The sequence below is a fragment of the Passer montanus genome, unplaced genomic scaffold, assembly GCF_014805655.1.
Source record: "Passer montanus isolate IOZ18808 unplaced genomic scaffold, ASM1480565v1 scaffold89, whole genome shotgun sequence".
NCBI classification, from domain to species: domain Eukaryota; kingdom Metazoa; phylum Chordata; class Aves; order Passeriformes; family Passeridae; genus Passer; species Passer montanus.
In genome coordinates, this window is record NW_024374256.1 from 101223 (window position 1) to 127661 (window position 26439).

The 26439-nt window shown below is 48.2% G+C and overlaps 1 protein-coding gene across 10 annotated transcripts in view; it reads right to left on the reverse strand.

The window, feature by feature from the left end:
• Positions 1 to 26439, reverse strand: part of PHACTR4 (phosphatase and actin regulator 4) — a 55001-nt gene that overhangs the window by 13088 nt on the left and 15474 nt on the right. For 6 of the 10 annotated variants that reach the window (XM_039733639.1, XM_039733640.1, XM_039733638.1 and 3 more), the window contains one exon: positions 23473 to 23519. In XM_039733639.1, the coding sequence (XP_039589573.1) occupies positions 23473 to 23488 (16 nt within the window). In that variant the 5' untranslated portion in view covers positions 23489 to 23519. Of the gene's footprint in view, positions 1 to 7324; positions 7654 to 13237; positions 13294 to 21223; positions 21323 to 23472; positions 23520 to 26439 lie in introns of those variants that run through there. The other 4 variants (XM_039733647.1, XM_039733637.1, XM_039733645.1 and 1 more) reach the window with 3 other exon arrangements.

Consider the following 26439-nt stretch of genomic DNA (forward strand, 5'->3'; position numbering starts at 1 on the left):
TTCCTCCTGATGTCCAACCTGAACCTTCCCTGGCACAACTTGATGCTGTCTTCTGTTCTGTTCTCCAGGGGCAGAGCCTGACACCCACCTGTCTGCACCTGCCTGTCAGGGAGTTGGAGAGAGTGAGAATGTCCCCCCTGAGCCTCCTTTCCTCCAGGCTGAGCCCCCCAGTTCCCTCAGCCACACATTAATTTAATTTTGCAGTGTCACAGCTTTGTCCATGAACACAAACCACTTCCCAACATTTTCTCATCTTCATTTGGAAGCAACTGCTGCTGGACACAAGTTCATGACCACAAACACCCTCCAGCCCACCATGCTGACATCCACAACTGTCCGCACCCCGAAATCACCAGACCCATTCCAGCAGCTGCATGTGCTAGATTTTCCCCTCTCTGATTTTCCTTCTATAAATAAGGGCAGCAAAGCTGGCCAAGAGCAACAACTCCACAGGAAAGCGACACAATACAGGCCTGTGCTCCACCTACTGCACAGGAGTCTCTGGAGAGCAGCACAAGAGGGACACGGAGTGAAAAAAACCCCACCCCCAACTCAAAAACCCCCACTTCTGAAGCAGAACCAGAGCACAAAATACTAATTTGGGGACTATTTATCCTGCCTTGCCTGATGTTGCTGGTTTGGGGTATTTGATGGAACACAGAGAAGCACTTACAATGAGCAGAATCTAGCACTGCCAGCAAAAAAACAAATCAGTGTGCACAAGCTAAGCGAAGCCATCTGGTGCCCACTCCATGGCAGGATTTCCAGAGCCAGAATCCCTCAGCTTCAGCACTAGAGACAGGAGCACTGCAGAGCTCCATGGAAAAAATCCAATGGAGAAGAGAGACGTGCTGCAGCCCCACCATGCCCAGCAGGCTGGAGAGTCCTCACACAAACTGCACCCAGGTGTCTTCTTTTGGAGCCTCCAAGTCACACACTGTGGAGCTCGGGAGCACAACAGACCTTTTCGTCAACTTCAGACAAGCCTGCAAGTGCAATATGCCTGCAGAACAGGCAATGCCCCGTAAGTAACAGGAAAATTCAGCCAAGAATCCCATCTCCTGAGACTAAGAGATTAGGAAAAAAATTAGGAGAAAGCCTCCTCACACATATAGGACAAAGAGGTAATAATGTATCTTCTGTATCCCACAAACCTCCACTGTGGATACAGGCCCTGATGTGAAAATGCAGATACCTGTCAGCACAGGGAAGAACATGTTCAGGACAGAGGGGGGGAAAAAACCCACCAAAAAAATTTCATTGTTTGATGCAGCTCTACCTGCAACCCTGCAGTGCCTCCCAGCAGGAGAGCTCAGATTCCAGAAAGTGAGAAAGGTATCCACAGCCATGGGCTCCTGAGTAGCCACGGGGCTGGGGACAGGCCAGCACTCTGTCACTGCAGGACAGACAGACCCCACTTTTCCAGTCTGAGCACAAATGGAATGGAAGATCCCAAACACAGAGGGAAACTGGAGTGTCTGAGCCAGTGTTTGCCTGTTGGTTGTACTTTTGTTTAAATCAGCCCCATAACAGAAAGTCCCTCACTCTGAACCAATCAAAAGCTGATGTCAGCCAACATTTGTTTGAAAAAGCAAGATCAATTCAGCATCTGAGATGCTTTTAAATAAAAAAAAAACCTAAAAAAACAAAACAAAACAACCCCCCCCCCCCAAAAAAAAAACCAAAAAAACCCAAAAAAAACCCCCAACAACCTTGATTTTATAACAGGAGAGAAATTGGGTGGAAAATAACATACATCATGGCAGCAACTGATCTGTGATTTTCTGCAGGGATGGAGGGAGGGCGGGTGGAAGTGGGGGGGGTGGGCAGGGGAGGGCAGAAAGGCATTTCAAGCTCCCAGAAACCCAAGAGGAATTGTCTGCATGTTTAGAAGTACTTCCTTCAGAGACCAGAGCGTTAGCCCTGGAGTTGTACATGCAATTTTAAGAAGCAGTATTCACTGTGCTCAACAGAGCATTCCCAAACTTCACCAGGCAGGCATGAGCGCTTGCCAAGCACAGGCTATAGAGGGAATTTGAAGCCCAAGTGTCACCAAAGGCATTTCCCTCACCTTTCCAAGGAGAACAGTGCTGAAGGCAGCAGTACCAAGCTTGCCTTATATCTACTCTTCCCTGAGTTGCTCTGAGGAATGTCACTAATGTGCTGCCTACCTCCCAAGATGTCAGAGTGCAGCGCTAAGCGAAATAAGTTATTAAAAGAAAACTCAACCATCAGCCCCAGGGATTAATGAAGAGCGCTCGGCACGGTGGAATGTCTCCATTTCCAGATAGAAGGAGAATGACAAGCATTCCCCTGCCACAGTCCCCTCGGAACAGCCAGTGAGGAGCACAGGACATGAAAGGACCAGCCAAAACTGCAGGAGACACACGGTACCTCCAAAGGAGGAGAGCTAAGAGCAGAGAGGGTGGGGAGAACCCACATGTGGCTGCTCCTGCCAGAACCTCTTCCAGCAGCTCCTGCAGCCCAGGCCCAGCTGTCAAAGCAAATACCTTCCCAGGGTGGAGCTCACTGCCAGAGCTGCAACCACGCAGGTGAACACAGGAGCTTTCACAAGACCTTCGCATCAAGAGCAAATCACCTGGTCCTGCTTCTCTGCCTCACTGCTCCCTCGGTGTTACAGCTGCTCACAGGCTCCTGCTGAGACTCAGGTGTTGCCCAACATGGAAACACTTGGTTTTCTTGGTTTATAATCAGTTCCGTGCCCAAAAGCAGCCAGGCAAGAGGGGGAGACATGCACACTAGGACACAAAACTGTCCAAATCATTTCCACCACCCTTTTGCTCTGTGTAGAATAAAACTTGACATGTTACTAAACATTCTGAGACCATTCCAGCCCACTGCTCACACGGAAGCCAGGGAAGCAATTCCTTCCCTGATCCTCACTGGGATTCGTTCTGTCCTGTTGTGCAGATGACAGGAGAGCCTGTCCTACCCTTCCACAGCACTCTTCCTTTTCCCATCCCCAATTACCACAGGGACATTTAAAGCAGTCTGTTGTGAAGCAATTATGACACTGAGGACTAATGAGCGGGTGGATCAGCAGCTGGAGGTGAGATTTACAGATCTGCATTCAAATAACCTTATTGTTCAGTGATTGTTCATATTAGATAGTGCTCACACTCCTTCCAAAATGGACCTTCCCTTCCATTCACACCCATTTCCAGCTCAAATCTCCATGAAGTGGTGCAGAGAGGACATGTCTTCCCTGCGAAGGCAGAGAATCCACCTTGCTGAGTCTGTGCCTCCTCCTGCTCTGCTCTACAAGGTACAGGAGGGTCCTTAAGCTGCTTTGCAATGCAAGGGGGAAACCCTTCCTTATCCCAGTCATGCACTGGAAAACCGGGAAGGAACCACAGCACCATGCTAGGGGAACAAAATAGGGCAAAAAAAGAGGACCCAGACTTCGAGGGAAGGGTGGGAAGCATCAGGATTCTGATGCCTTCACCCGATCTGGCCCAGCAGCAAGGCTGTGCAAGAGACCAGCCTCAGCCTCACAGGGTGCCAGGCTGGAAAACCCACTTTAAACACATGGAAAAGGTTAAATGAGGTCACACAGTCCTGGGTGAAGCCAGCAGAGCCCTTATGAAATGGTGAAAAGATTCCCAGCTGGCAGGTCCCTAAAGTGACCCCATGCCAAAGCAGGACTTTGTTCAACCCTTCAGGAAGCAGTGGTCCCCATTTAGGAAAAGTGACCCTGGAGCTGGGACAGCCCCACAGAGCCTACCCTGGAGCTGGGCTTAATGTTCCAGCAGAGCCCTGGAGGAAAAATCAGGAGTTAAATATGTGCTGCAACTTCAGCACGTTGCCTGATGCTCCCAGAGGAGATGGCCTGCAGCACTTGGAGCTCAGAACCCAGCTGGTCCAGGACAGCATGATGCCCCAGCTGCTTCCCAGCCAGAGCCTCCTGCCACCGAGATCTGCGCTCCCAAACACTTAAGCTGTTCTGATCTCATTCTATCCAAACAAGCAGGTGAATTTGAGCTGTTTAAAACAGCAGATTTATGCTAACCCAAAATGTTTAGACTGAAATAATCTAGGGAAACGTCACAAAACTGGCACAGCCTGAACACACAAGAAGGCAGGAAGCTCCAGCAGTGCCAAGCAGCTTGGGATGCAATTCCCTATTGCTTTGCCTGGCCACCTGGTCCTTCCAACCCTCCCCTGAAGACATGTTTTTGCTCAAATCTTGCAGTTAAATTTCATGCAGAAAAAAGCTCCTTTTCCACTGCATCTTGTGGTGTTGAGTGACCCCAGTTTTTTTTGTTTTTTTTTTCCAAAACAGAGAAACCATTTCAGTGGAAGGAGCTGGAGACCCACAGTTGGTCTCTCCCACCCTCAGCAAGTGGCTGTGGTGATGTCACCTGCTCCAAAATCTCCTGTCAGGCTCGGGGCTGCCATTCCTATTAAATAGGGTGAAGCTTTCACTTCCACCACTGCTCTCAGTGGATCAACTGGCACAGCCAGCATCCATGGGGTCAGTTAAAAACCCCACACACAGTCACACCTTGGCCACACACACAGGACACCCCAGCTGGCCCTTAGGAACCCCACCTGTAAGTGTGAGCAAGGACAGTTAACCCCATCTTCAGGGATCAGCCCCAAAATACTGTTTTGTAGAGCCAAGCACTGCCAGCCTGGAAACAGGCACAGCAGGAACTTCGGGGACCAACAGGAATAACTAAAAAAAGTTCCTTCCATTAAGGATCATTTCTGATGTGGAAGATACCTGCAGCAGTTACATGGAATAGAGGCGCCTCTGATGCACAGTGTTAAAGAACTAAACCCAACATGGATCTAGTGCAAAGCATTCCAGAATTCATCCTGGTGAGTTTTTAAACTATTTTATCTCAGGCCACACATGCTTCAGAAGTCACCCTGGCTATGGAGAAATTTTGCTTTTAAGCTAAAAATCACTTCAGATCCAAGTCTGAGATCACAACAAAGCAAGGCTGAAGGCTGTGAAGAAATCAAAGAATTGCATCTCAGATGATGACAGTTCATATTATCCTGAATATACCTGGGAGAAAAACTGATTTTTAGTGCTCATGAGGAAAATGGCACAATCCTTTAAGGATGTAGGGTCAGTGAGCCTCAGGACAGGACTGCAGAATGGACCTGCTAGGAAAAGGTTGAGAGCAAGCTGCTTTTCTCCCCCAAACATTTCTGCAGACATCCAAAGGCTGGTGAAGCAGTGTAGGAGAAGCCAGGTATCACCCTCCCTGCACTACCATGGGCTCTTTGCCCCAGTCCTATTCTGAGATGTAAGAGCTGGTAAATTCTACCTTCATTAAGAGACATGTTCATGAGGAAACATCCCTATTTTGATGTGTAAACAGACTTGCAGTGTCTAAATCATGAGCTTAGGCCAGATTCATTCCATCCACAAACCAGAGTTCAGCCAGAACCTGATCCATCTCTTCTTGTAGGAGCTACTACAGGATCCCCACAAATGCCAGGAGTTGCTGTCCATGAGGAGCTTGCTGGGCATTTCTGTCTTTGGGTAATGAGGTCCTTCAGTGCCATGGCAGCAACTCTTCTGAATCACCTTTATTCCCTTCCCTGAGGAACACACATCCCTGAGGTTCTGCCTTCGAGCAGGCCCACAGGGTGCAGGGGAAGTTCTGCAGGGAACGTGGCTGCTCCTCACACACCTCAGGTGCCTGGAATCCACCAGTGCTCGTGGCTCCACCGCCAGCCAGCACAAGGCACTCCCTGCAAGCCTCCTTGCTCCACCACGGTGTGGATGCACAGGCTGGAAAGCAACCCAGCTCCCTCCCTCCCTGCTGTGTCTAGCAGAGCGGTCAAGAATCCCAGAAGCTTACAAGCAAACAGCAACATCTCAAAAAGCAAACACACTTTGAGTGAAATGCTGTTGAAAGTATCCAAAAAGCACTTTGGGTAAATGTTTCTAAGCTTCCCTAAAACAGCTTTAAAAACTTGGTGTGTGCTTTCCTGAATCGTCCAGGGAAGACGTGAATCCTGACCTTAAAGGAATGAAAGGTTGTGGTCACAAAACAGCCTCAAATAATCCCAGCCCTCAGCTTCCCTGTGTTTTGTATGTTTCTAATGACCATAATCTTCACAGTACTCTCCTTAACAGCATCCTGACACAGTTAATGCAAGAACCATCTCTTCAAGTTCCAGATTTAATCAGTAGGAACTCTGAGAGCTGTGCCATGAAAAAAACACTTCAGGGAGCAAATGAGCAGTTGAGGAAGCACCAGGTCTGCTGGCCCCAGTCTCCAGAAAGCACAGTATCATTACACCAAGCCCACTTCCCTGGAAATTACCACTGTTCTTGGCATTTGATGAGAGAAAGAGCCCAAGACTGACCAGGTCAGCTTCTAACAGTGACTAAATCCAAGCAGAAGATGCTGTTAATCTCCATAGTACAAAGACAACTGAAGTTTTACTTCCCTTCCACTCTAACACTTTATTTTTAGCAACTCTTGAACCAGACTAGCTGGAGTGAACTGGTGGTGGGGAAGAGAATCACTGGTTTCATCTGAGCCCTAGAAATGCTTAATGGGTCAAAGTTATAGAAGTTAAAAATAATTAAAATAATAGTCTGCATCTTGAGGGTGATCTTTGTCTGCCAATGTCCATTTCTTCCCTGAAAATTAGAAAATTCTGCTTTACAGATGAGGGTGAACAACTGAGCCCAGCCAGCTAACAGCAAGTGGGAATGAGAGAAAGGCAACAGCGGGATGTGGAAAGTCTCCTCAGAGCCAGTGCTGGGAGCAGCACCCACGACAGACCTGGAGCAACACTGACCCCACACAGTGCTCGGGGAGTGGGGCTGCTCCTGGAGCTGAACACAGTTGTGTTTTCTCCAGCCTGTTACTGAGATACTTCACAATGGAGAGGAAAAACAAGCAGGGAGGTTATTGCCAAGCCCTTCTCCCCCCGAAACTGCTACAGCTGCCCCAAAATATGGGTGACATCAATCACAAGGAGGCAATTCTTGGTGGCTTTGGTCCCAGCTCACTCTCACATGGGGCTGACTCCTGCCCCATGCAGTTGACCATTCCCGCTGTCCAAGTGCAAAAGGTGGTATCCCTGAATCCAGAGGCTGTCCCTTAGAACAGCAGCTGGGAGCCTGTCTGAAGACCAGAGAACATGTTGCACAGTGGTTGCATGTGAAATCAGTAAGAGAAAGGAAGGAAATGGAGTTATTTCTCTGGTTTCTCTCCCCAGCTGGGCGCAGGTTACACAAGTCCCACATTCCACTCCCGTTTCACCTGCAGTGCTGCCCTGCTGCAGCCCCACGGCTCGCTGGACTCCCCTGCCCTGCATTACTCACCAAGAGCACCTGGATTTACCGGTCTCGAGAAGTGCGGCTGCCCCATGGGATCCTGCTCACAGCACTCTCCGGGAAGAGGTGGGAGGGGAACAGAGGAAAAGTCCTCGCTGAGAACACTTCAGCCCTTCAAAGCGGTAAATCCACACTCCGGAGGAGGAAGGAGCCTGGAGCGAGGCGAGTGCCAGCTCTCAGGTGTCCGATGGTCCAGCACAGCTCCTGCTCGCCCCGTGCCCCATGGCTGGGCACTTGGTTCTCATAAATAAGTGTCCGTGCCAGCTCCCTTCACGCAGGAATGCCTGTCATTCCAGAGCCGAGCTGGCTAGGGCGAAGCTCAGGAAGGGGAGGAGACAGCCAGCCAGGATCCAGCCACTGAGCTGCACAATCCAAATTATCAACACCCCTCGCTCCTTCTCGCATCCAGTTTAGCAAGGAGAGAGAAAAGCTGGGAGCGAGGAGGAGAGCAGAGTGCTCTTCTCAGGGATGGGCTTGGAGAATCCGTGCACAGCAACACTCCAAGGGGTTTCACCTCCCAAAATGGGATGGAGGAATTTACAGCCTACCTGTGCCAGCTGAACACAAACTAAGGCACTCAAGGATGAGGCAGCCCTTCTCTAAGTGCTGTGGGAGCTGCATTACCCGGAGCAAAGAGAATTTCAAAGACAACCTGAGCTGATATGCATCTAGCCAAATATAAAAATACAATTTCATGCAATTCCCCTCTCCACTAAAGTTACCAGGAAGCGTGTCTTCTCGTCTAATTTAAATTTAACAATGGAAGATTTAAATTTAACAAGGAAAGTAAAAGTTTAGTTCTATTCATGTGTCACAGCTTGATGGTTAAGGTAACAAACATCCCCCTCAGCCATCTGCTTCACAATAAAGGATCTCCAAAGTGTAAATATGTCCATTTGGATTCCTTAATTTATCATTATAATTTGGGCTAAGACTTCTGTGAACCTACAGCTCATTTGCCCTACACACCCTACAACAGAGAAGCAGGAAAATCTTTAAGCATCCAGAAGCTTAATCTTAGTTCAGGAAAAAAGGAAAAGCAATTTTCAAAAATATACAGGAATTTGCTGCAGCAAAAAAGGGATTAAAATCAGGAACCTGACCCCATGTGACACATCTAGGTTGGTTCTTCCCCAGTGCAGGAGAAGTTTTAACCAACAGGATTTGCTGCAGTGCTCTGTGTCCTTGTTGGGCCAGCAAGAGGAGGACTTCAGTATGACTGAATGCTACCCAGGCAGCAATCCCAATCAGAAAATCTTCTATTCTGTGAAACAACCAGATTCAAAATTGTCAATTTGGGCTGGTGCAGCTGGGAACAGTAAACACTGTACACTGCCCAGAGCAAATGCCATGGGATTGCTATTCCCAGCCGCAAGGATAGGGGGATGCAGTGCTACAAAAACAGACCCCAGAATATGGCAAGGGGTAGTTCTGAAATTGTGGCTCAAGTGAGGTGTTACAGAAACACACCACAAAGAAGACCTTGGTGCTCCTGGTTCCCCACTGACATACTAAACGTGCCATTGGGCAACTTGCAAATCCTCTCCTTGCCCAAAGCAGAGCTGCAGGAACACAGGAGGAGGAAGAACACTTGTGCACCTTCTCCATGTGCCTTGTGCTTGTCCTCAATGCCAGGCAGGTGCCCCTCATCCCACAGACAGGGGCTGAGCAGAGCTGTGGAGGCAGACAGCAAATACCTCTGTCCTCCCTTGTGCAGGGCACATGCACATTCCTGCAAGTGCTGCTCTTCTCCACTCCCACCACGGGCATCCCACTGGGGGCAATGAACCTCCCAACTCCCAGGAATGCTCCACCTCATTGAAGACTTTTTGCTTTGAAGTAAAGGGAAAGCCATTTTTAAAGCCATTTATATTCACTGCCATCTGGCAGAGACCCATAAAGGTCAGAGATAAAGGCAGGAAGATTTCCCCAAGCCTGTAAATCAGCTGCCCAGCTTGGAAGGTCTGGAAAAAACATCCCTGCATTGGGGAATGCTACAGAATGCTGCCTCCAAACCTACCTGGCTTCTACAGAATTGAAGTCACTGCCTTTTATAAGGCATTTGCTGTGAATTCAAAGGGCACAAAGCTCTGCTGCAGAACAGACGACACGTGGTAAATTGTTAAAGCACTGCAGCACAATCATATCCCTGACCCTTTATTTCCACACTTGTAAAACATTACCTTAAATTCCAATAACAGGTATTTAAATTCACAGTGGCTGCAGCCCAAGAGATGCACAACAGTTACTCAGGCTCTGGTGCTACACAGGAACTCACCAGGCTGTGAAATAAAGCCGTTTACATTTCTGTATCCTTCATCAAGCCTCAAAGACCATCACAGAGAGAATAACAAGATTTGGCAATGGTTGTGCCAGAAGCATTAATATTCCTGAAAAGTAGGGCTGTGGTGCTCAAGAAGCAAAGAGATACAAATCTGTGCTTCCAACTGCAGCTCGCTCTGGACTTAAGCATGATTCAGGACCACCAGCCACTCTCTCCTCTTTTGGGGGAGAAAGCAAAACCCCACCAGAAAACAGCTGACAACGTGCACAAAGTACCACAAATCCAAAAATAACACCAGCATCATTATTTTCAAGGGAACTCATGGCCAGGAAAAACCATCAGTCCATCCTTCAGTTCCATATCTGGAAGGAAAGGTGCAAATTCTGTCCCAGAAAACAGAATGCCAAAAAATGTTCCTGCCTCAACTGCAGCTGGAGGTCAGAGCATGAGAGCAGCTCCTAAGAAACGCTCTGCTTTCAGGGGGCTTTGTTTCACCACTGGGGAAAAACACAGGACAAAGCAACCTGCCCTCATCCCACTAGACATCCAGGATAAAGAGAAACCCACACTTCAAGCAAGGAAGAGTAGTAAAAGGCAAAAACTCCCATAATAATGAGAAAGGCCATCTGACCTTGCTGCACAGCAACCAGAAGAAACCAGAGCAACTGTTTTACTCCTCAGGGACAGGTGATGACTTTTTTAGGATGAAAAAGTTGGAATAACAAAGAGCTTTCTAAAGGAGAGCAAAATGGGAAACAGCGGATTGTCCCTTCAGCATTTCCTTTTAAAATACAGTAACGAAGAAATGCCAGTTACATGAAAATTTTATGTAATTTAAGGAGAGGCAGATGGCAGAAATAAAAAAAACAGGCAGCAAACACTCAGACATGGGGTACATGGCCTTCTGAAGTTTAATTTCCTTTTCATCCAGCCCAGCATCCCATTAAAACCCTGGCATTTCCATGTTAATAATCTGTTTATATACATTGTAAAAGGAACTCTTCTGTATTGTTTCATTTCAAAATCTAATGAAAGCCATGAGCCCAGTATTAGCTCCTCTAATAAAGGCAGCGCTGCTCACATTTCGGTTCACACCGACGTGAAATGCTACATTCACCCACGGTGACTCAGACATTTGTGTTCCATGATTCAGCCACAGGAACATTAAAAAGGACTCCAGCATTATCCCATCCCTGCCAATGGAGCTATTTAAAACCAGTGATACTGGGCGTTTTCCTTCAGAGCTCATCACCAGGGAGTCAGCAGGAGCTATGGGGCCTTTAAGGCTCTTTCACTGTGGAAGATGCTCCCTCCAAAATCCTCATGCAGGGAACACCTCACCAGGAGGGCTGGCAGGGAGGAGAGAAAGCGGCAGCACGACTCTGGATGTGTTTCATTGAACCATGGAATGGTTTGGGTTGAAGGGACCTTAAAGTCTATCTCATTTCACTCCTGCCATGAGCAGCGACACCTTCCACTAGACCAGGTTACTCTAAGCCCTGTCCAACCTGGCACGGAACACTTCCAGGGAGAAGCAGCCACAGCTCCTCTGGATATCCATTCCACTCCCTCACCATTCTCACAGGGAAGAATTTCTCCCCAATATCACATCTAACCCTACTCTCTGTCAGTTTGAAGCCATCCCCCCTTGTCCTGTCACTTCAGGCCCTTGTGAATGGTCTCTCTCCACCTTTCCTGCAGGCTCCTTTCAGGTACTGAAAAGCCACAATTAGGTCACCCCAGAGCTTCTCTCCTGCAGGCTGAACAACCCCAGCTCCCACAGCCTTTCCTCTCAGGGGAGGTGCTTCAGCCCTCTAATCAGCTTGGTTTCACCACAGTTTTTGTTTTCAGCTTTGGAAGAACAAGAAAATGAAAAGATCTTACACGTACACATAAGAGATCTGCCTGCCCAGAGAGATGAACCCTCCTGGGCGAGTGCAGGCATCACTGAGGGCAGCAGGCAGGGAGCCACTGAACAAATGAGCACAACGTGACGCTCTTCCTCTCCCCTCACATGGGATGAAAAGCCAGTGTGGAAGTGGAAAATGGGTTATTTATAAGGCAGCTGGCATCACATTGTTTGTGTCCTGCAGACTTTGATGGTTCTGATGAGACAAATGGGAGTGAACTGCTCCTAAACCACATGACTTCCTTCGTGCTTCCTGTGACATTTCCAAGAAGGAAACTCCTATTTCCCAGAGCATTCCAGTCCCCGTGTCCCCACCAGTTAGTCAGTATGGTGTTCCTCCTCAGACAGCAAAGAGCAGCAGGTCCAGCATGCCAGGGGCTTGGTGCCACCACCCCTGTGCTGGGGTCAGGGAAGGTGAGCATGCCATCTCCCACAGCAGCCCAGATGTTGACCACGATGGAGCACAGCCGGAGGAAGAGACTGTTGTGCCAAGGAGCTGACAGACAGCACTTCCAGCCCCACCTTTGGGAAGGTGAGGCCATGCTCCTGGAAAGCCCTGTGGTCACAGCAGGTGGCTGGAACACAAGGAATGGGCTCAAAAAATTATAAACTAAACTGGGTTTTGAGCCCAGAGGAGCTTAAGGCAAAAATACCCCCCAGTCTTATTTTCCGGGGGAAATACAACTTCCATTGGAAATAAGTTTTAGCCAGCACTGCAAAAGCCTCACCATCAATTCCCCTCACCACTCTCTGCAATTACAACACAGGCCAAGTATTTTCTTGTTTACTAGTGAGGGAATGCTGAGGAATGTCGTCTTGACAAAATTAAAGATTCAGTCACATCTTGGCCAACTTGCCTAACCCTAATTTGATCACCATGGTGATTCACAGCTTTGCCATCTCGAGGCAAGGGAAACTCCAAAGCTGATGAACAACTTTTTGGAGCACCTTGAAGCAGCATTAAAAGAAAGTCTGGTCAGAAGCCAAAGGAAGCACACATATAGGATACATTCCAGCAAAGCATCAGGCATTAGCAAAGCATCAGTGTGTTCCCATCAGGGAAGCTTTAAGAGGCAGGATACCCATCTGCCACTTCCAGCTACATTATTAGGAATGCATTAAGAAAAACATGGAGAAGAAAACTGCATTAATTAGTGCATTGTTTAGAGAAGAAACAGGAATGGCATTTAGCTTAACTCTTGTTTAACCCTCTCCTGCAGCAAAAACTCAAGACACTCAGAGAAAAATGTATAAACTGACATCACCTGAGGCCCCCCACTTCAAAACATGGGAATGAAGAAAATCAAAATATATTCCCCTCCTTCCAAAGCACTGCCCAGCACAGCACACAGTGCTCTCCCCAAGAGTGGCTGCTGCACAGTCACATCCATCACAAACAGCCTCACAGGACAAACTTAACTCTTAAGACTTTACAGCTCTGTGCAGACATTATCCAACATAAACAAGTCCTCCAGAAGAGTAAGTACATCTATGCCACTTAAAAAAACCAATGGGACAAAATCTGTTTTGCACAACACTGCAAACTAACAATAAAAGCTAACAGCAAAAATATCAGTAAATACGAAACCTCTAAATTCAGATTAAATTGCAATTAACCCTAAGAGGTAGGAGTATATTTAATTTTAAGTTAGTCTTCAGTGTATAGGTCAAGGTCCACAGACTCATGATCCCAAATTTCTCTTCCTACCTCTAATCCTTCAAGATGTCAAACTTCAGCTGCAAGCCTCTCTGCCCCCACAGTAACTGGAAAGAAAGACAGCAAGATTCCTCTGTAAAAGTTGTTTCCGCTTTTAAACATTTCCCAAAAATCTCAGTAAATGGATTTGCTCTTCATAGCCAGAGCTGAAACTGCAGCAAACACCTTTGCTCTGCCAACCCAACGGGCTTGCAGCAGCCGCACCACACCAATAATCCAAATTATCCTTCAACACCTCCAGCTCTCCAGTCTGAAGTTGCATTTTTTCCAAATTACTGCACAAGCCAGGCAGTGCCAGGGCAGCCTACCACCCCTCACTCGCCTGGCTTTGCTCAGGGAGCCTTACAAAAGCGCCTTGGTTTAGTTTTTGGGGAACACCCAATTTTCTGCACCTGCTCTGCTTTAATTATTGACTAGGCGAGGAGCTCCTGATTAAAATGCAAGGCAAGTCTGGCACACAACCTCAGCTTCTGATCATCTCCCGCAGATACAGTTGGAAGAGAAAACCCAAATTCCCTGCCACAGCTCAAGAATTAAAAGAAAGGGTAGATCAGTTTCACTTGGGGCACTTAAATTCAGCAAGGAAAATACTTTTTGTACCCTTGCAACTAAAAACTCTCACAACATCTGAAATTTTAAACCACAGTTTTAGGTTCACACACAGTGAGAAGGTTTAAAAGCTTCCTTTCAATTGTACTGTGTTTTTACAAGCCATTTCTGCCAGAGTAAACTTAACAGGTAATTACAGGTCTGACCTCCTTCTATTGCACAAATATGCCTTTGGAAACAACGTGGATAAATATTTGCCCAATACGAGAAGACAACTCCAAGAGGAACCATTCCAGTTTATCAACTCTGTGATTCATGTTGATACAAGCTTTATTCTCTATTTAAGGAACAAGATAACGCTTAGGAAGTGCATCTGCCCAAATTATGCTTCACAGATCTGCCATGGGCCACCCTAAACAGGGGCACAGCCAGACCTCAGGTCACACCCAGACAAGAGCCATCAGCAAGACAGGGAGGGAACCTCCACCCCAAATATTGACCCTTGCTCAACCACCAAGGTACCTCTGAGCAGCAGCCAGGCTGAAGAGGAAACATGAGTAAAACATTGCTGGTAATGTGACTAAAGCAGCGCTGGGGTTGAGCTGTGTAACATCCCCTTCCTCCCCTTTGGAACTGGGGAGATGATTACGGAAGGCCAAAGGAGCTGAAAACAAAATGAGAGCACTCCACCCGCCCCTCAGCCTTATCCTGAAATCCCAATCCCAGATGCTCCTGTTTTCTGCCCGTACCAAGAGAACTTGGGAAAACAAGGTGGTGGCAACCACAGGCACCAAGAGCCATCCAGGAAGAAGGCACAAAAATCAGACAGGATGATTGTGTCCCAAGCCACATAGACCTTGGGTCCCCCAAACCCAAGCTGTTTATGCATCACACTGACTCACATGAGTGCAGGGACAATGCCATGGGAATTGTTTACAGTGTCAAGGTCGTTTCATAGAATTAAAGGAAACGTCAAGAGATGAGACAACACCCACAGTTCTGAAGGTACAACTAATCCTAACCTTGTAGGAAGCTATTTCTCCCTGAGTTGCTCCCCTCTCTTGCAGGGACAACCCTTCACACATTCCCAGATTCCTCATTTCACACCTCATTCCCTTCATCCTGTGTCTGTAGAGCACCAGCAGCAGTGTGGTACACAAAAATTATGGTGTATAAACACAAATATTAAACTGTTTCTCTGTGCACTTTGGGTTTGAAATCAGGGATTTTTTTCTTGTGCTGAATTCCCATGTCAAAAAGCTTGTGGAAGGTGCTGACTCCTTTGCTGTGAGAATTATCCCCTGAGGTCCCTGGAATTACAGGCTAGTGCAATGCCATCTAAATCTTATCAACAGCAGAGCTGGCTGGCCTCTGGGCACTTAAACTGGTCCAAAATCCCCAGTGGCCCCTTGGCTATAGCAGCCCCCACATCCTCTGGGTGCCTTCTTTGAGACAGCCCAGACACTTTGTCATTAGCAGCCCTGAAGCCTGCTTCTGTAGTAAATGAGCTCCTTGGATCTTCCAAAACAATTCTCACCTTCCTCAAGGGAACAGAAAATAAAAATAAAACCTCACCAAAAAAAAAAAAAATCTGCACTTCTTAACAAGATCACCCCTTAAAAACAAAAAAAATAGAGAATCAAAGCTTGGAAAAGAAAAGCTGACTTATCCTTTAATAACAGAACTTTCCTGTATTTATGGAGATTTCTGGTTTGGTACAAAACCATCTGCTCATTTAGTGGGTGTTATAAGCATCACTTCTACACCCTGGCGATGCTGAAACCAAGAGGCCTGGTTTAGTGGTAAATGAGCAGAGAAAAACATTTTCCCTGACTCTGAAACCCAAATTCTCGTTCTCACTGGGGTGTAGGGCTTCACCTCTGCACTGTACGTGGTCATCTTTGGCCACAGCGTTTTGTGCTGCTGGAGCTTGCCCTGGCAGTGACAACACCAACACTGCTCCAGCCCCCTCAAACCCTGCCTGCAGGTCTGTGCCCAGCAGGAAAACAGCCAGGCTGCAATGGCCACAGCCAGTGACTGAGCATGCACTATGGCTCTTCTGCCCTCCTTACAGGATCATTTTGGTTCCTGGGTTTTCCTGACAATTGTTACCTTGCAATTTATCCCACTGCTTAAAACCAAGCCAGAGATAATGCCTTTTAAGCATCCCACCCCACTTGTGTTTAGAGCAACCACCACAGGCTATCATGGATGCAAAATGTGATTTTCAAGCCAGAACTAATTATTCTCTGCAAATATGAACTAATTATTCTCTGCAAATATGAATGTCCCCATCACAGAATGACATCATCTCACTCAGATGGTGGCAGATTCTTGGTGCCAGGAAGGTGTGACAAGGGAAGTCTCCTTTTAAACTCGTCCTTGTTCCTCAGTTCTTTTCCTAAACATCTCTTTGGGGATGGGCTTAAGGGATCCTTGCTGTGGAGGAGTAAATGGCTTCAGGAGGCAACAGGGTGTTCATTGTCAAACTCATTAAAAAAAAAATAACCCAGCACTGCTGCAACACACTGCCCCAGACACCACCTCCCAACATGAACTCTAGGAAGCCTGATCAATACTTTATCCTGAAAAGGAACATAAGAAAAAGCCCTGAACAGGGCAAGGGTGCCAGACTGACACACATAATCCCATTAGAGTTATCCAGAGCACTCAGTTTGCTCAGTATCTGAGAGATAACAGGATTAACTTCATGTTCAACAGAATTTCAGCCTAATAATTGCGGAATCACTCCTACAGGGTAATGTCACTGATTCAGCAGGGGATTCCCATCACCCCCCCACGACTCCCAGCCTTGAAAGCCCCTTCATTAGCGTCAGCATCTTAAGTTAATTACTTGGAGAGATTTTCCTTTCCTCTCCCAAAGCAAAATGTAACTTAACCCCTGCAACCTACAGCACTTGGGCAGAACAAACTCCTGCCTTCCCTGCAGGAAGGGACCCTGTTTACTTTCCTAATCACCACTTCAGTTTCCAAGAGTTAATGTTAAGACCAAAGAGCTGGAGGGGAGAAGGGCAGGTTTTTTGATCATTTGGGTTGAATTTCAACAAAAAAAAACCATGACAAAGGCTGGTTACAGTCCTCTCAAAGATCAAGGTTCAGCCCCAGTTCCCTGCGAGCAGAGCTACAGCCAGCCAGGATCACCACAGAGCCTCCAGGAACAATTTTCCTTGCCAAGTCATAACTTGCTGCTCACCTTGCCTTGGAAACGAGTCCCTCAGTGCAGTGGGGCTGGGAAGGAAAGGGGAAGCACAGAAAGCAAAGGGTACACAGAGCTGCTTCTGACTGTGCAGGGGAACAGAGCACAGGAACTGGGATGCGTTTTATAAGGCAGTTTTTCATGGAGTGCAGAACACTGTTACATTCTACCTTTCAAGTGCAGCGGGAGGCTGTGCTACACCAATTAGGCCAGTGTTGTTACGCTGGCACTGAGCCTCACATGGTGCCCAAAAAGACCCCACTGCACTGCCTAGGAAAGCCAATGTCCACAGCCACTGCTTGGACCATCATGGTTTGTCTCTTCTACCCCCGAAAAAGGGGAGGGAGGGGAGGGGGAAGATCTCCTACAGAAATGCAATTCACAAAATTCTAGAATGGTCTGAGTTGAAAGGGACCTTCAAACTTGCCTCGTTCCACTTCCTGCCACAGTCCACTATCCCGGGGTGCTCCAAGCCCTGTTCAACCTGGCCTTGGACACTTGCAGGGATGGGGCAGCCACAGCTTCTCTGGGCAACCTGTGCCAGGGCCTCCCCTCCCTCACAGGGAACGACCCTTCCCAACATTGCAGCCAACCATGCCCCTGGCAGCGGGAAGCCACTCCCTCTGTCCTGTCCCCCTGTCCTGCCCCCAGGGTCCCCCTGTCCCTTGTCCCCAGGGTCCCCTGTCCCTTGTCCCCCTGTCCCTTGTCCCCAGGGTCCTCCTGTCCCTTGTCCCCAGGGTCCCCCTGTCCCCCCTGTCCCGTCCCCAGGGTCCCCTGTCCTGTCCCCAGGGTCCCCTGTCCCTTGTCCCCCTGTCCTGTCCCCAGGGTCCCCCTGTCCCTTGTCCCCAGGGTCCCCCGTCCCCCCTGTCCCGTCCCCAGGGTCCCCTGTCCTGTCCCCAGGGTCCCCTGTCCCTTGTCCGCAGGGTCCCCCTGTCCCCCTGTCCCGTTCCCAGGGTCCCCCGGCTCCTCCAGCCCGGCCCGCCTTGGGCCGGTCCCGCGCGCCCTCTGGCGGCCACAGCGCAGCTCTGCAGCCGCCGGACCCCGCGGGGACACACCGGGTGCAGGGACGGGAACAGAGCAGGGAACAAGGGACAGGACAGGAGGAAACTGTCAAGTTGTGCCAGAGGAGGTTTAGGTTGGATGTTGGGGAAAACTCTTCCTCAGAGGGCTGTCAGTCCCTGGCACAGCTGCCCAGGCCGTGGTGCAGTCCCCATCCCTGCCGGGTTTAAAAGCCACGTGGATGTGGCACTTGAGGACAAGGGTTAGTGGTGCCCTGGCAGAGCTGGGGGAATGGCTGGACTTGAGGATCTTGGCAGGCTTTTCCAACCTGAAGGATTCTGGATTCTGTGGTAACAAAACTGCACAGCTGAGTTACACCAATGTACAAAGCTCTACCTTCCACAGCCTTCAGACTAGCTCGAACACACACCAGAATCCACAGCAGAGCCTGCATCTGCAAAGCTCAGCTCAGCACCTGCACAGCCTGAGCACCCTCAGGCTGAACAGATCGGTACAAGGAATTTAGCAACTCCTACAAATGTTATTCTTCATGTGCCAGGGAATACAAATTGATCATAACCCAGACAGTAAATCCTTTTGAAATCTTAAAATCTCTGCCTCACAAAATGAGGGAAATTCAGGCTGGGCTGAAGAGCCATGTTCTGCCTAAGCAAGTCAAGGTTATCCACTCGTTCCACACAGCTGGATGGGTCCAACCTGTAAAAAAGCCACCAATATCTCTGGTTTCTTGTTTGTTTCAGGATACAAAAGACACCTTCAGCAGTCAGAGCCAGGGCTCCCTTCCAAGACAAAGGAGAGCCAAGCAGATAAAGTGGTGATGTCAGCAGTGACAACATCCAAATGTTCACACTGGGACTGCACCTCAGGACCAGCCTGAGGGCCTGGGAGTAGCTTTGTCCAGCCAACAGCTCAGCTAACACTGGCAGCCACAGCTCACAAAGGCAGCAAGATAATGAGAACATTCGGTATTTTGTTTTTAAAGGGCCAGGTTTGCTACTCAACCTGGACACATTGCTCCTGTGTGAAGAAACAGTAACAACAAAAATCACATTTATACTAAATCTGCTTGTCCCTGGTTCCAGGCAGGCTCCTCTTCTACTCCCAAACCCAATATCATCAGCTACTAAAATCCCTGGACGGAATTTACAGGCAGTGTTCCAGGAGTAAGGTGAGTTTAAGGTCCAACAAGTTAAAAAAGAAAACTAGCAACTCTGGAAACCTGCTGCCCCGCTCCATGCCCTACTTACTGAGCCACAGGAACTCCACACACTGTTTCACAGCTAATCACCCTGAATTGCCCAGAGGATTGACTGCTTGTCCTAAAAGGTCTTATCTCTTCACACAAGGAATAAGATTGTTCAGTTCTGTCATGAAGCACATCAGCAAAGACATTTCTCACTCAACATCAGCCTTTGCCACTATCTTGCTCCAACCAGCCTGGAGGCATCTCCATCCCAGCACATCCACAGCCGAGGCAGGAAACCACAAAACCAGCAGAATTAACCTCTGCTTTCCCGCAGCCAGAGATATGGGTACAAGCTACACTGCCAGCTCCACCAGTCTGGCTTAAACTGAGACCTCAGAGCCCTGGCAGGGCCTGAAGGGGCTCCAGGAGAGCTGCAGAGGGACTGGGGACAAGGATGGAGGAACAGGACATGGGAATGGCTCCCACTGCCAGAGGGCCGGGCTGGATGGGATATTGGGAATTGGAATTCTTCCCTGTGAGGGTGGGCAGGCCCTGGCACAGGGTGCCCAGAGCAGCTGGGGCTGCCCCTGCATCCCTGGCAGTGCCCAAGGCCAGGCTGGACAGGCCGTGAAGAAACCTGGGACAGTGAAAGGTGTGCACCCATGGCCCTCCCAGCCCAAACTACTCAGTGACTCCATAATGGTTTGGAATCTCCGAGCATCTGAAGCTGTAGCTCTGATTTTTGGGGATAAAGATGGGAATCAGGCAGCCAGCCATGCATCCTGCTGGGAAAAAGCAGCAGAGCTGGTGGGATAAGAACCAAGTATTCATGTTTTCAGCTCTTTCCTCTACTCAGACTATATTTGGAGTCCAAGTCTCCAGAAGCAGCAGATTCATGTCACACTGGTTTCTTTCTGAGGCATGTAACTCAGCTTAGATGCTAAAACAAATTACTTCTTTGTTTGCACAAAGGTGAAGGACTTGAAGAGTATTTCCTATTTTTAGGAGGAAAAAAATTGGGAAAAAAGTAGCACAGCAGGAGATAAAGAGGATGAAAGTCAAAGAGGATGAAAGTCAGCATGGAATAAAGCAGTAGCTGCAGAAGATTCTTAAAGCATCCATGAACTTAGTACTTCAGGAGCTTTCTAAAAAAGCAGCTTTGGGTAACAGCCTGCATGTGCAAAGGTTACTTCACTAATTTCACAGTTGTCCCACAGAGATTTAGACCTTTTAGGGACCTACAAATTCATATCTGAATACCTGCAGAAGAAGTGTGTAAGCATAGGCAGAAACTGTCAACAGAGTGCACAGTACAGGAGGTCAAAGGACCCACCAGCAAACACCTTCCACGAAAAGGCATTCCATGCTGCTCTGAACCTGTTCATTAATGATTGCTCATTACTGGGCAAGTGAACTGCAGGTCTGCTTCCACCTTAGGCTGATCCAGCATGGCAGCAGAGCTTTCAAGGAACCATGAGCAATAAGGTGAGACTTCCCCTGCCAAGCACAAAGCTTCCACTTCAATATTTTGCTTTTTAGATCCCCCAGACTTACAGACAGATGAAATACGAGATAGAACACAATCCTAGATAGAACACACCCCCCCAAATTTACTGCAGAGAACTGACGTAAAATCATGGAATCCCAGAATGGGTTGGGTTGGAAGGGACCTCAAAGTTCATCCAATTCCACCCTATGCCATGGGCAGGGACACCTTCCACTAGACCAGATTGCTCCAAGCCCCATCCAAACTGGCGTGAAATACTTCCAGGGATGGGGCAGCCACAGCTTCTCTGAGATATCCATTCCAGTTCCTCACCACCCTCACAGGGAAGAATTTCTTCCCAATATTCAATCTAACCCATCCTCCTTCAGTTTAAGGTCACATGTGGGAACTTAACATACCCTCACTTACTCAGGGCCATGTCCCAAAGCTGACCAGAAGTTCCTGTGTATTCTCCTCTACACTTTAGGCAGGGTTGTGAGCAAATTTCAAGCTGCATACCTGTTCTAGAATACCATGTATGGACAGCTCTGAAACTTCACTGCAGCTGCCTGGAGACCTGGCTTCCACTCGTCCTCAGGGATGAGCATGAATTAAAATCTGAAGACAACAGCAAATTTCATTTTTAATTAGCCAGGGCAGCCAGCCAAGGAAGGCTCCCCCACCCACCCATGGCTGGTGAAGACTGACAGCTCAGAAGGATTTACGCTTCCCTGTGCATTCCCAGTGGCCATTCCAAGCACACCAGCTCAAACAAGCGCCAGCCATGCAGCATTGTGAGTGCAGTTAATATCCAACCAGGAGGGACAGCAATGCATACAAAGCACCAGGCTTGAAGGGAACAAAGGGCACCGACTTGGACTTCAGCACAGCTCCATCTTACCTCATCTCCGGGATCAACCCAACAGTCCTGAGCTTAGCACTTGGAGAATGGATATCCATAAAAGCAAAGGAATTTCAAGGAAATTATTTAAAGATCCATCTATTTACTCTGTCTTTAATACAGGGCTCTTGGCTTCCAGCACTAAGGAGGTAAAGCTTCGTGACCAACCATGGGTGGTGTCTGTGCATGCAGAGATTCAGGACAGATCCTCCATCCTAAACTGGCACTGCTCAAGTTGTTCAGAGGGAAAGGGGAAGTAACTTCAGTAAAGTTGGCAAAATACAAACAGAACATATGGCTTTCCACATCCCAGGCCACCAGCACTCATCAAAACACTCAGAAACCTCAGAAGGCTCCAGCTCTGAGGTTTGGCTAGATCTCACTGATCTAGCCAAAAAATGGGGTTCAACTGCCTGTGAAAGGGACAGAAAGCTTTGTGATGGGAACAGAGGTGGCTGGTGGCAGTCCCAGCACAGGCCAAGTCCTGGTGAATGAGAAGAGCTCACTGACCACAGAATGGCTGGGGATGAGAGGCACCTTGAATATCTTGTTCCACTAGACCAGGCTGCTCAGAGCCTCATCCAACCTGGCCCAGATGTTGCTCAAAGCCACCCCAGCAATCAAAGCTCTAGAGACTGAACAATGGCCCTGCTCTGCTGTGTCCCAGGGCTCACTAGGAGCTGCCACCTCCACAGGCACTGCTCCAGCCCCAGCTGCCAGTGCCACACTCATTTCACCTTCCACCTCCTCCACAACTCATCTTCTGGAATCAGTTTGCCACGAGCAAATCAGAAGGGAAAGCAATAACCAGAGATTAAATGTGCACCTTACAGCCTGACAAAGAGGGGGCACAGCAGTTCTTGCCACCAGGACTACAAGCACAATATACTTTTATGCAGGAGCTCTTGGCTTGCAGATGATTTAACCAGGCCACTGGGCTCCAACACACCAGCCCTGTATGAAGTATGAAGCCAAAACCTGGCCTTCATCTGCCTCACCAAGCATTCTGCCCTGCTGACAAGTACAACCATTCCCAAAGCTTTCAGGATAGCATCACCTGACTGCACAGAATAACCTAGAAATATTATTTACAAGTTAGAATCACCAACTGCAGTATCACAGTCCAGAAGATGTGAGGCCAATATGCTGCATGGATACTGGCTTCCCACAGTGCAGGCAAGAGCTTTCATGCAAATCTCATGTCAATGGCAGTGAAAAAATGGGCATTTAACTCCTTTCCTGTAGCCATTTTAGGCAAACAGATGGAAGAGCTCTTCAAGGCAATCTCCAAGCAAAAAATCTGTGAGTTTTAGCTACAACCATATCCTTGCATCAGTTAAACCTACCAGTAATGAATTTGATTGCTTCAGGGCAAGCACTACACACTGCCTAAAGCAGGAGATTTAAATTTTAATTTAAAAAAAAATTAAATATCCTGTATCTTCTGCAACACAGAACAGCCTAAAGGAATAAATACAGAATGGGAACAACCAGAAGCCGATCCTCCTTTATGCCTTTCCCTGTGCCTTGTTCAAATCAGCTCATTGCTTCTGGCCTCTTCCTTATTAAGAAAGGGGATGTTGCCTGTTTTCAAGAACTTGGGATAGCCAAGAGACCAGTATTCCAGGTTTCAGAGATGGGAGATTCCAAAAAAGATCTTCCATATGTACAGAGCTTCAGTCAGATCTGGTCCACACCACAGTACAAATGCAGCTGATGCATCTGCCAAACTACATTATTTTCTAGTCACCTTCTACACTTGAAATGAAGACACCAAGTTTAAAGTAATCAGGCTCTTTATGATGCTAAACCAAGGAGGACAGGCCAGGTCCATAATCTGTGGTAAGAGCTCTAAGACCATACTCACCAGCGTTCTCTTCCATTCCTCTTGTACACTAGGGTCCAGAGAAATTCCTACAAAAACAGGAAACAAAGTCACCACACAAATTAAAATTCCAAGTGTGAACTAAGCTCAGATTTAGTTTTATTTCTCTATCAGCTCTGCTCAGCCTACACAAAACCAGTGTGGAGGGAACCTAGAGCAGAAATCCTGCCCCAAACTAGGAAGAGTGTGACATTGTCACCCCTCTTTGAAGGCATCAAAAGCTTCTAATCACACACGTGCTGTGATGGAAAGAAAAGAGAAACAAAATTAAGGTGACATAATTACAAGGCAGCAATATTTGTTCCCAGGGAAAACATTCCAAATCTGCCTCTTCAGGAAGGGATGTGCCTGCTGTAAAAAGGAACAGCCTACTGCTTATCTAGCAAAGGCAGCACAGCAAGCACATGCACAGGAAGTATTTCAGATGTCACACAGCATCAAGGCACTTCTGAACATACTGGGGTGGGGAGAACACAAAAAAAAAAAAAAAAAGGAACCAGGATTTTAGTAGAAAAGCCTTTTTTTTCCTGGGGAAAGTTCTGAAATGAGATGCCAGGGGAACTAAGTTTGGGGAAATCACGATGTGTCTTGATTTTTACAGATTCTGCAGCACAGTAAAAACAGGCTCACTATTTTGGAAAAAGGGAGGTTCTGTCCTCAAAATCTTGCAGTTCAAACTTAGACAATCACAACTGGACATGTCAGCAGGAACAGCATGGGGTGACTGGGGAAGAGCTACAAAATAAGGTTGTTCCAGTGCGAAGGAGTCAAAGCCAGCCTTTATCCACAGCCCACTTCAGCCTAACGTTTTCCTCACGAATCCCAGGCCAGCTCATCACTTTTGGTCCCAGCAGCAAAGCACAGTTTGGTGGCTTTAGTTTAACATCAGATCAGTTCATCATCTCCACGTGACAACTTGCTGACTGTGCAGCATGTGCTCAGCTTGTTCAGGAGCACTGGAGCATCCCAGGGCTGCATTGTCAGCTGCAATGTCACCATCCATGCAAGCTCTGCAGTGGGGCTTTTCAGCTTTGCTTTGCTCAGCTGTGTGGGGAAAAATGCTTCTTTGGATCAGACCACATGCTCCAGGCTACTTCTCTCTGATGAAGCTCAAATTCCAATGCAGTGATGTTCTTGGAATGGAAGGGGGAAACACCTCAACAAAGCCATTAAACCCTCAAAACATAATTGGGGATCACAGCTTTAAACAGCTTCTGGGCAGCTAACAGTGGATCAAGAACATCAGAGGGTTCTGATTTCAGAGGCAGACAAGCTGCTCAGGAAACACCCTCAATCCCTACAGTCTAATCCATTAACACTTAAAATACAGCTTTCACATGCATTTGGATGCATGGTTTGGTGCATCCACGTGCTGCATCAAGGACACCATTTGCAAGAACTGGAATGAATGAACTGCAGAGTAATTTAGGCTGGAAAAGCCCTCCAAGATGATTGAGTCCAACCATTAACCCCTGTCCTCAAGTGCCACACCCACACGTTTTTGAACACTTCCAGGAATGGTGACTCCAACACTGCTCTGAGCAGCCTGTGCCACGGCTTGACAATCCTTTTGGGAATAAATTTTCCCTGATATCCAACCCAGAACTCCCTGACACAACTTGAGGCTGTTTTCTCTTTTGCTGTGCCTTACTCCCTAGGTGCAGAGCCTGACCCTCATCTGCTCCAGTCTCCTGGAGGAATGCTCCCCCACGGAAAGCAGAAGAGCCACCACCATCCCTGCCTGCCCTTTCCAGCACGCCCTTCTGGGAGAGGAAAGCAGAAGGGAAACTGAAACTGCCACCCCAAGGCCTACTTGAACCTCAGCACAAACGACAGCAGCGCTCCCACTGCTCCCAGGGAGATGGGTTTCACTTGCCCTCCAAGGGCACTGCTGCACAGGCTGTGCTGAGCTCTGCACTACAAGGGGCACGTTTGTGCCTGGAACACCAATCCTGGCAGCCAGCACTGCTGGACACTCACTGTGCACACCCGAGACATCTGTCACCGCCTGACAGCGCAGCTGGGAGCACCTCAGCCTGGGCTGGGAGGATCTTCTGAGCACAACACTAAATCCGCAGGATCTGGTTAGCAACAGAACAAGCACAAAGGCACACGGGAAAGAAAAGTGATGCCAGGGTAGAGGAAGAAGGAGCAAAGTCCTCACTCCTGCAGCATTGCCTGCACTAAGAACAGGCACTTCTCACCAAAGAAATGGATTAAGCAGTGCAGATCCTGCTGCCAGCACTAACTACGAGTGGCTAATTGGAAAGCTGGATTCTGGAATAACATTTGAGATAACCCACTCCACAGAAAAGAAATTTGCTTTTATCCCCGACTGTCACAGGTTTCCCAGATACCTACTTCTGAGAAAACTTGGCTTTTTCATTTCCTCTAGCACGACATGCCACAGCTCCTCTGAATATTCATGTCCTCTGAGTGCCCTACATTCCCTGGGCCTGACAGCTGTGTGAAATTCCTGTTCCTGAGAGCCCTGTTGCCAGCAGAGCTCGGGACTCTCCCCTGCCCCTCTGGTACTCTGGCCACCACAGCAGCAGAACCACGGTCTTTGTCTGCCTCGAGACTTCAAACACTCTACAGCTTTTTCCCCAGCTCTTTGTACCACTCTAAGAATATATTCCTGTTCCATTGACCCGGCTCTGAACTCCTGCAGAAAGGCGATGGCTTCTTTCCAGCTAGGCAGCTAATCCACACACAATAGAAAATGACTGTTTCACAGCAATGCTGGAGTGTTTGGTACCCTATTCCTTCAGTCTTCACACACTCCCTGTGCACAGGGAATTCTGTCTTTCCCAGCTCTGCCCATGTGCTCAGCTCTGTCACATTCTGCCCCAGCAACGCAAACCAGCCCAATTCCAGATTTTGGATCTCCTCCCATGCCCTCCTATACCCATTCCCTGCACCAGCATGGATCCAGCTGCTCTGGGAACA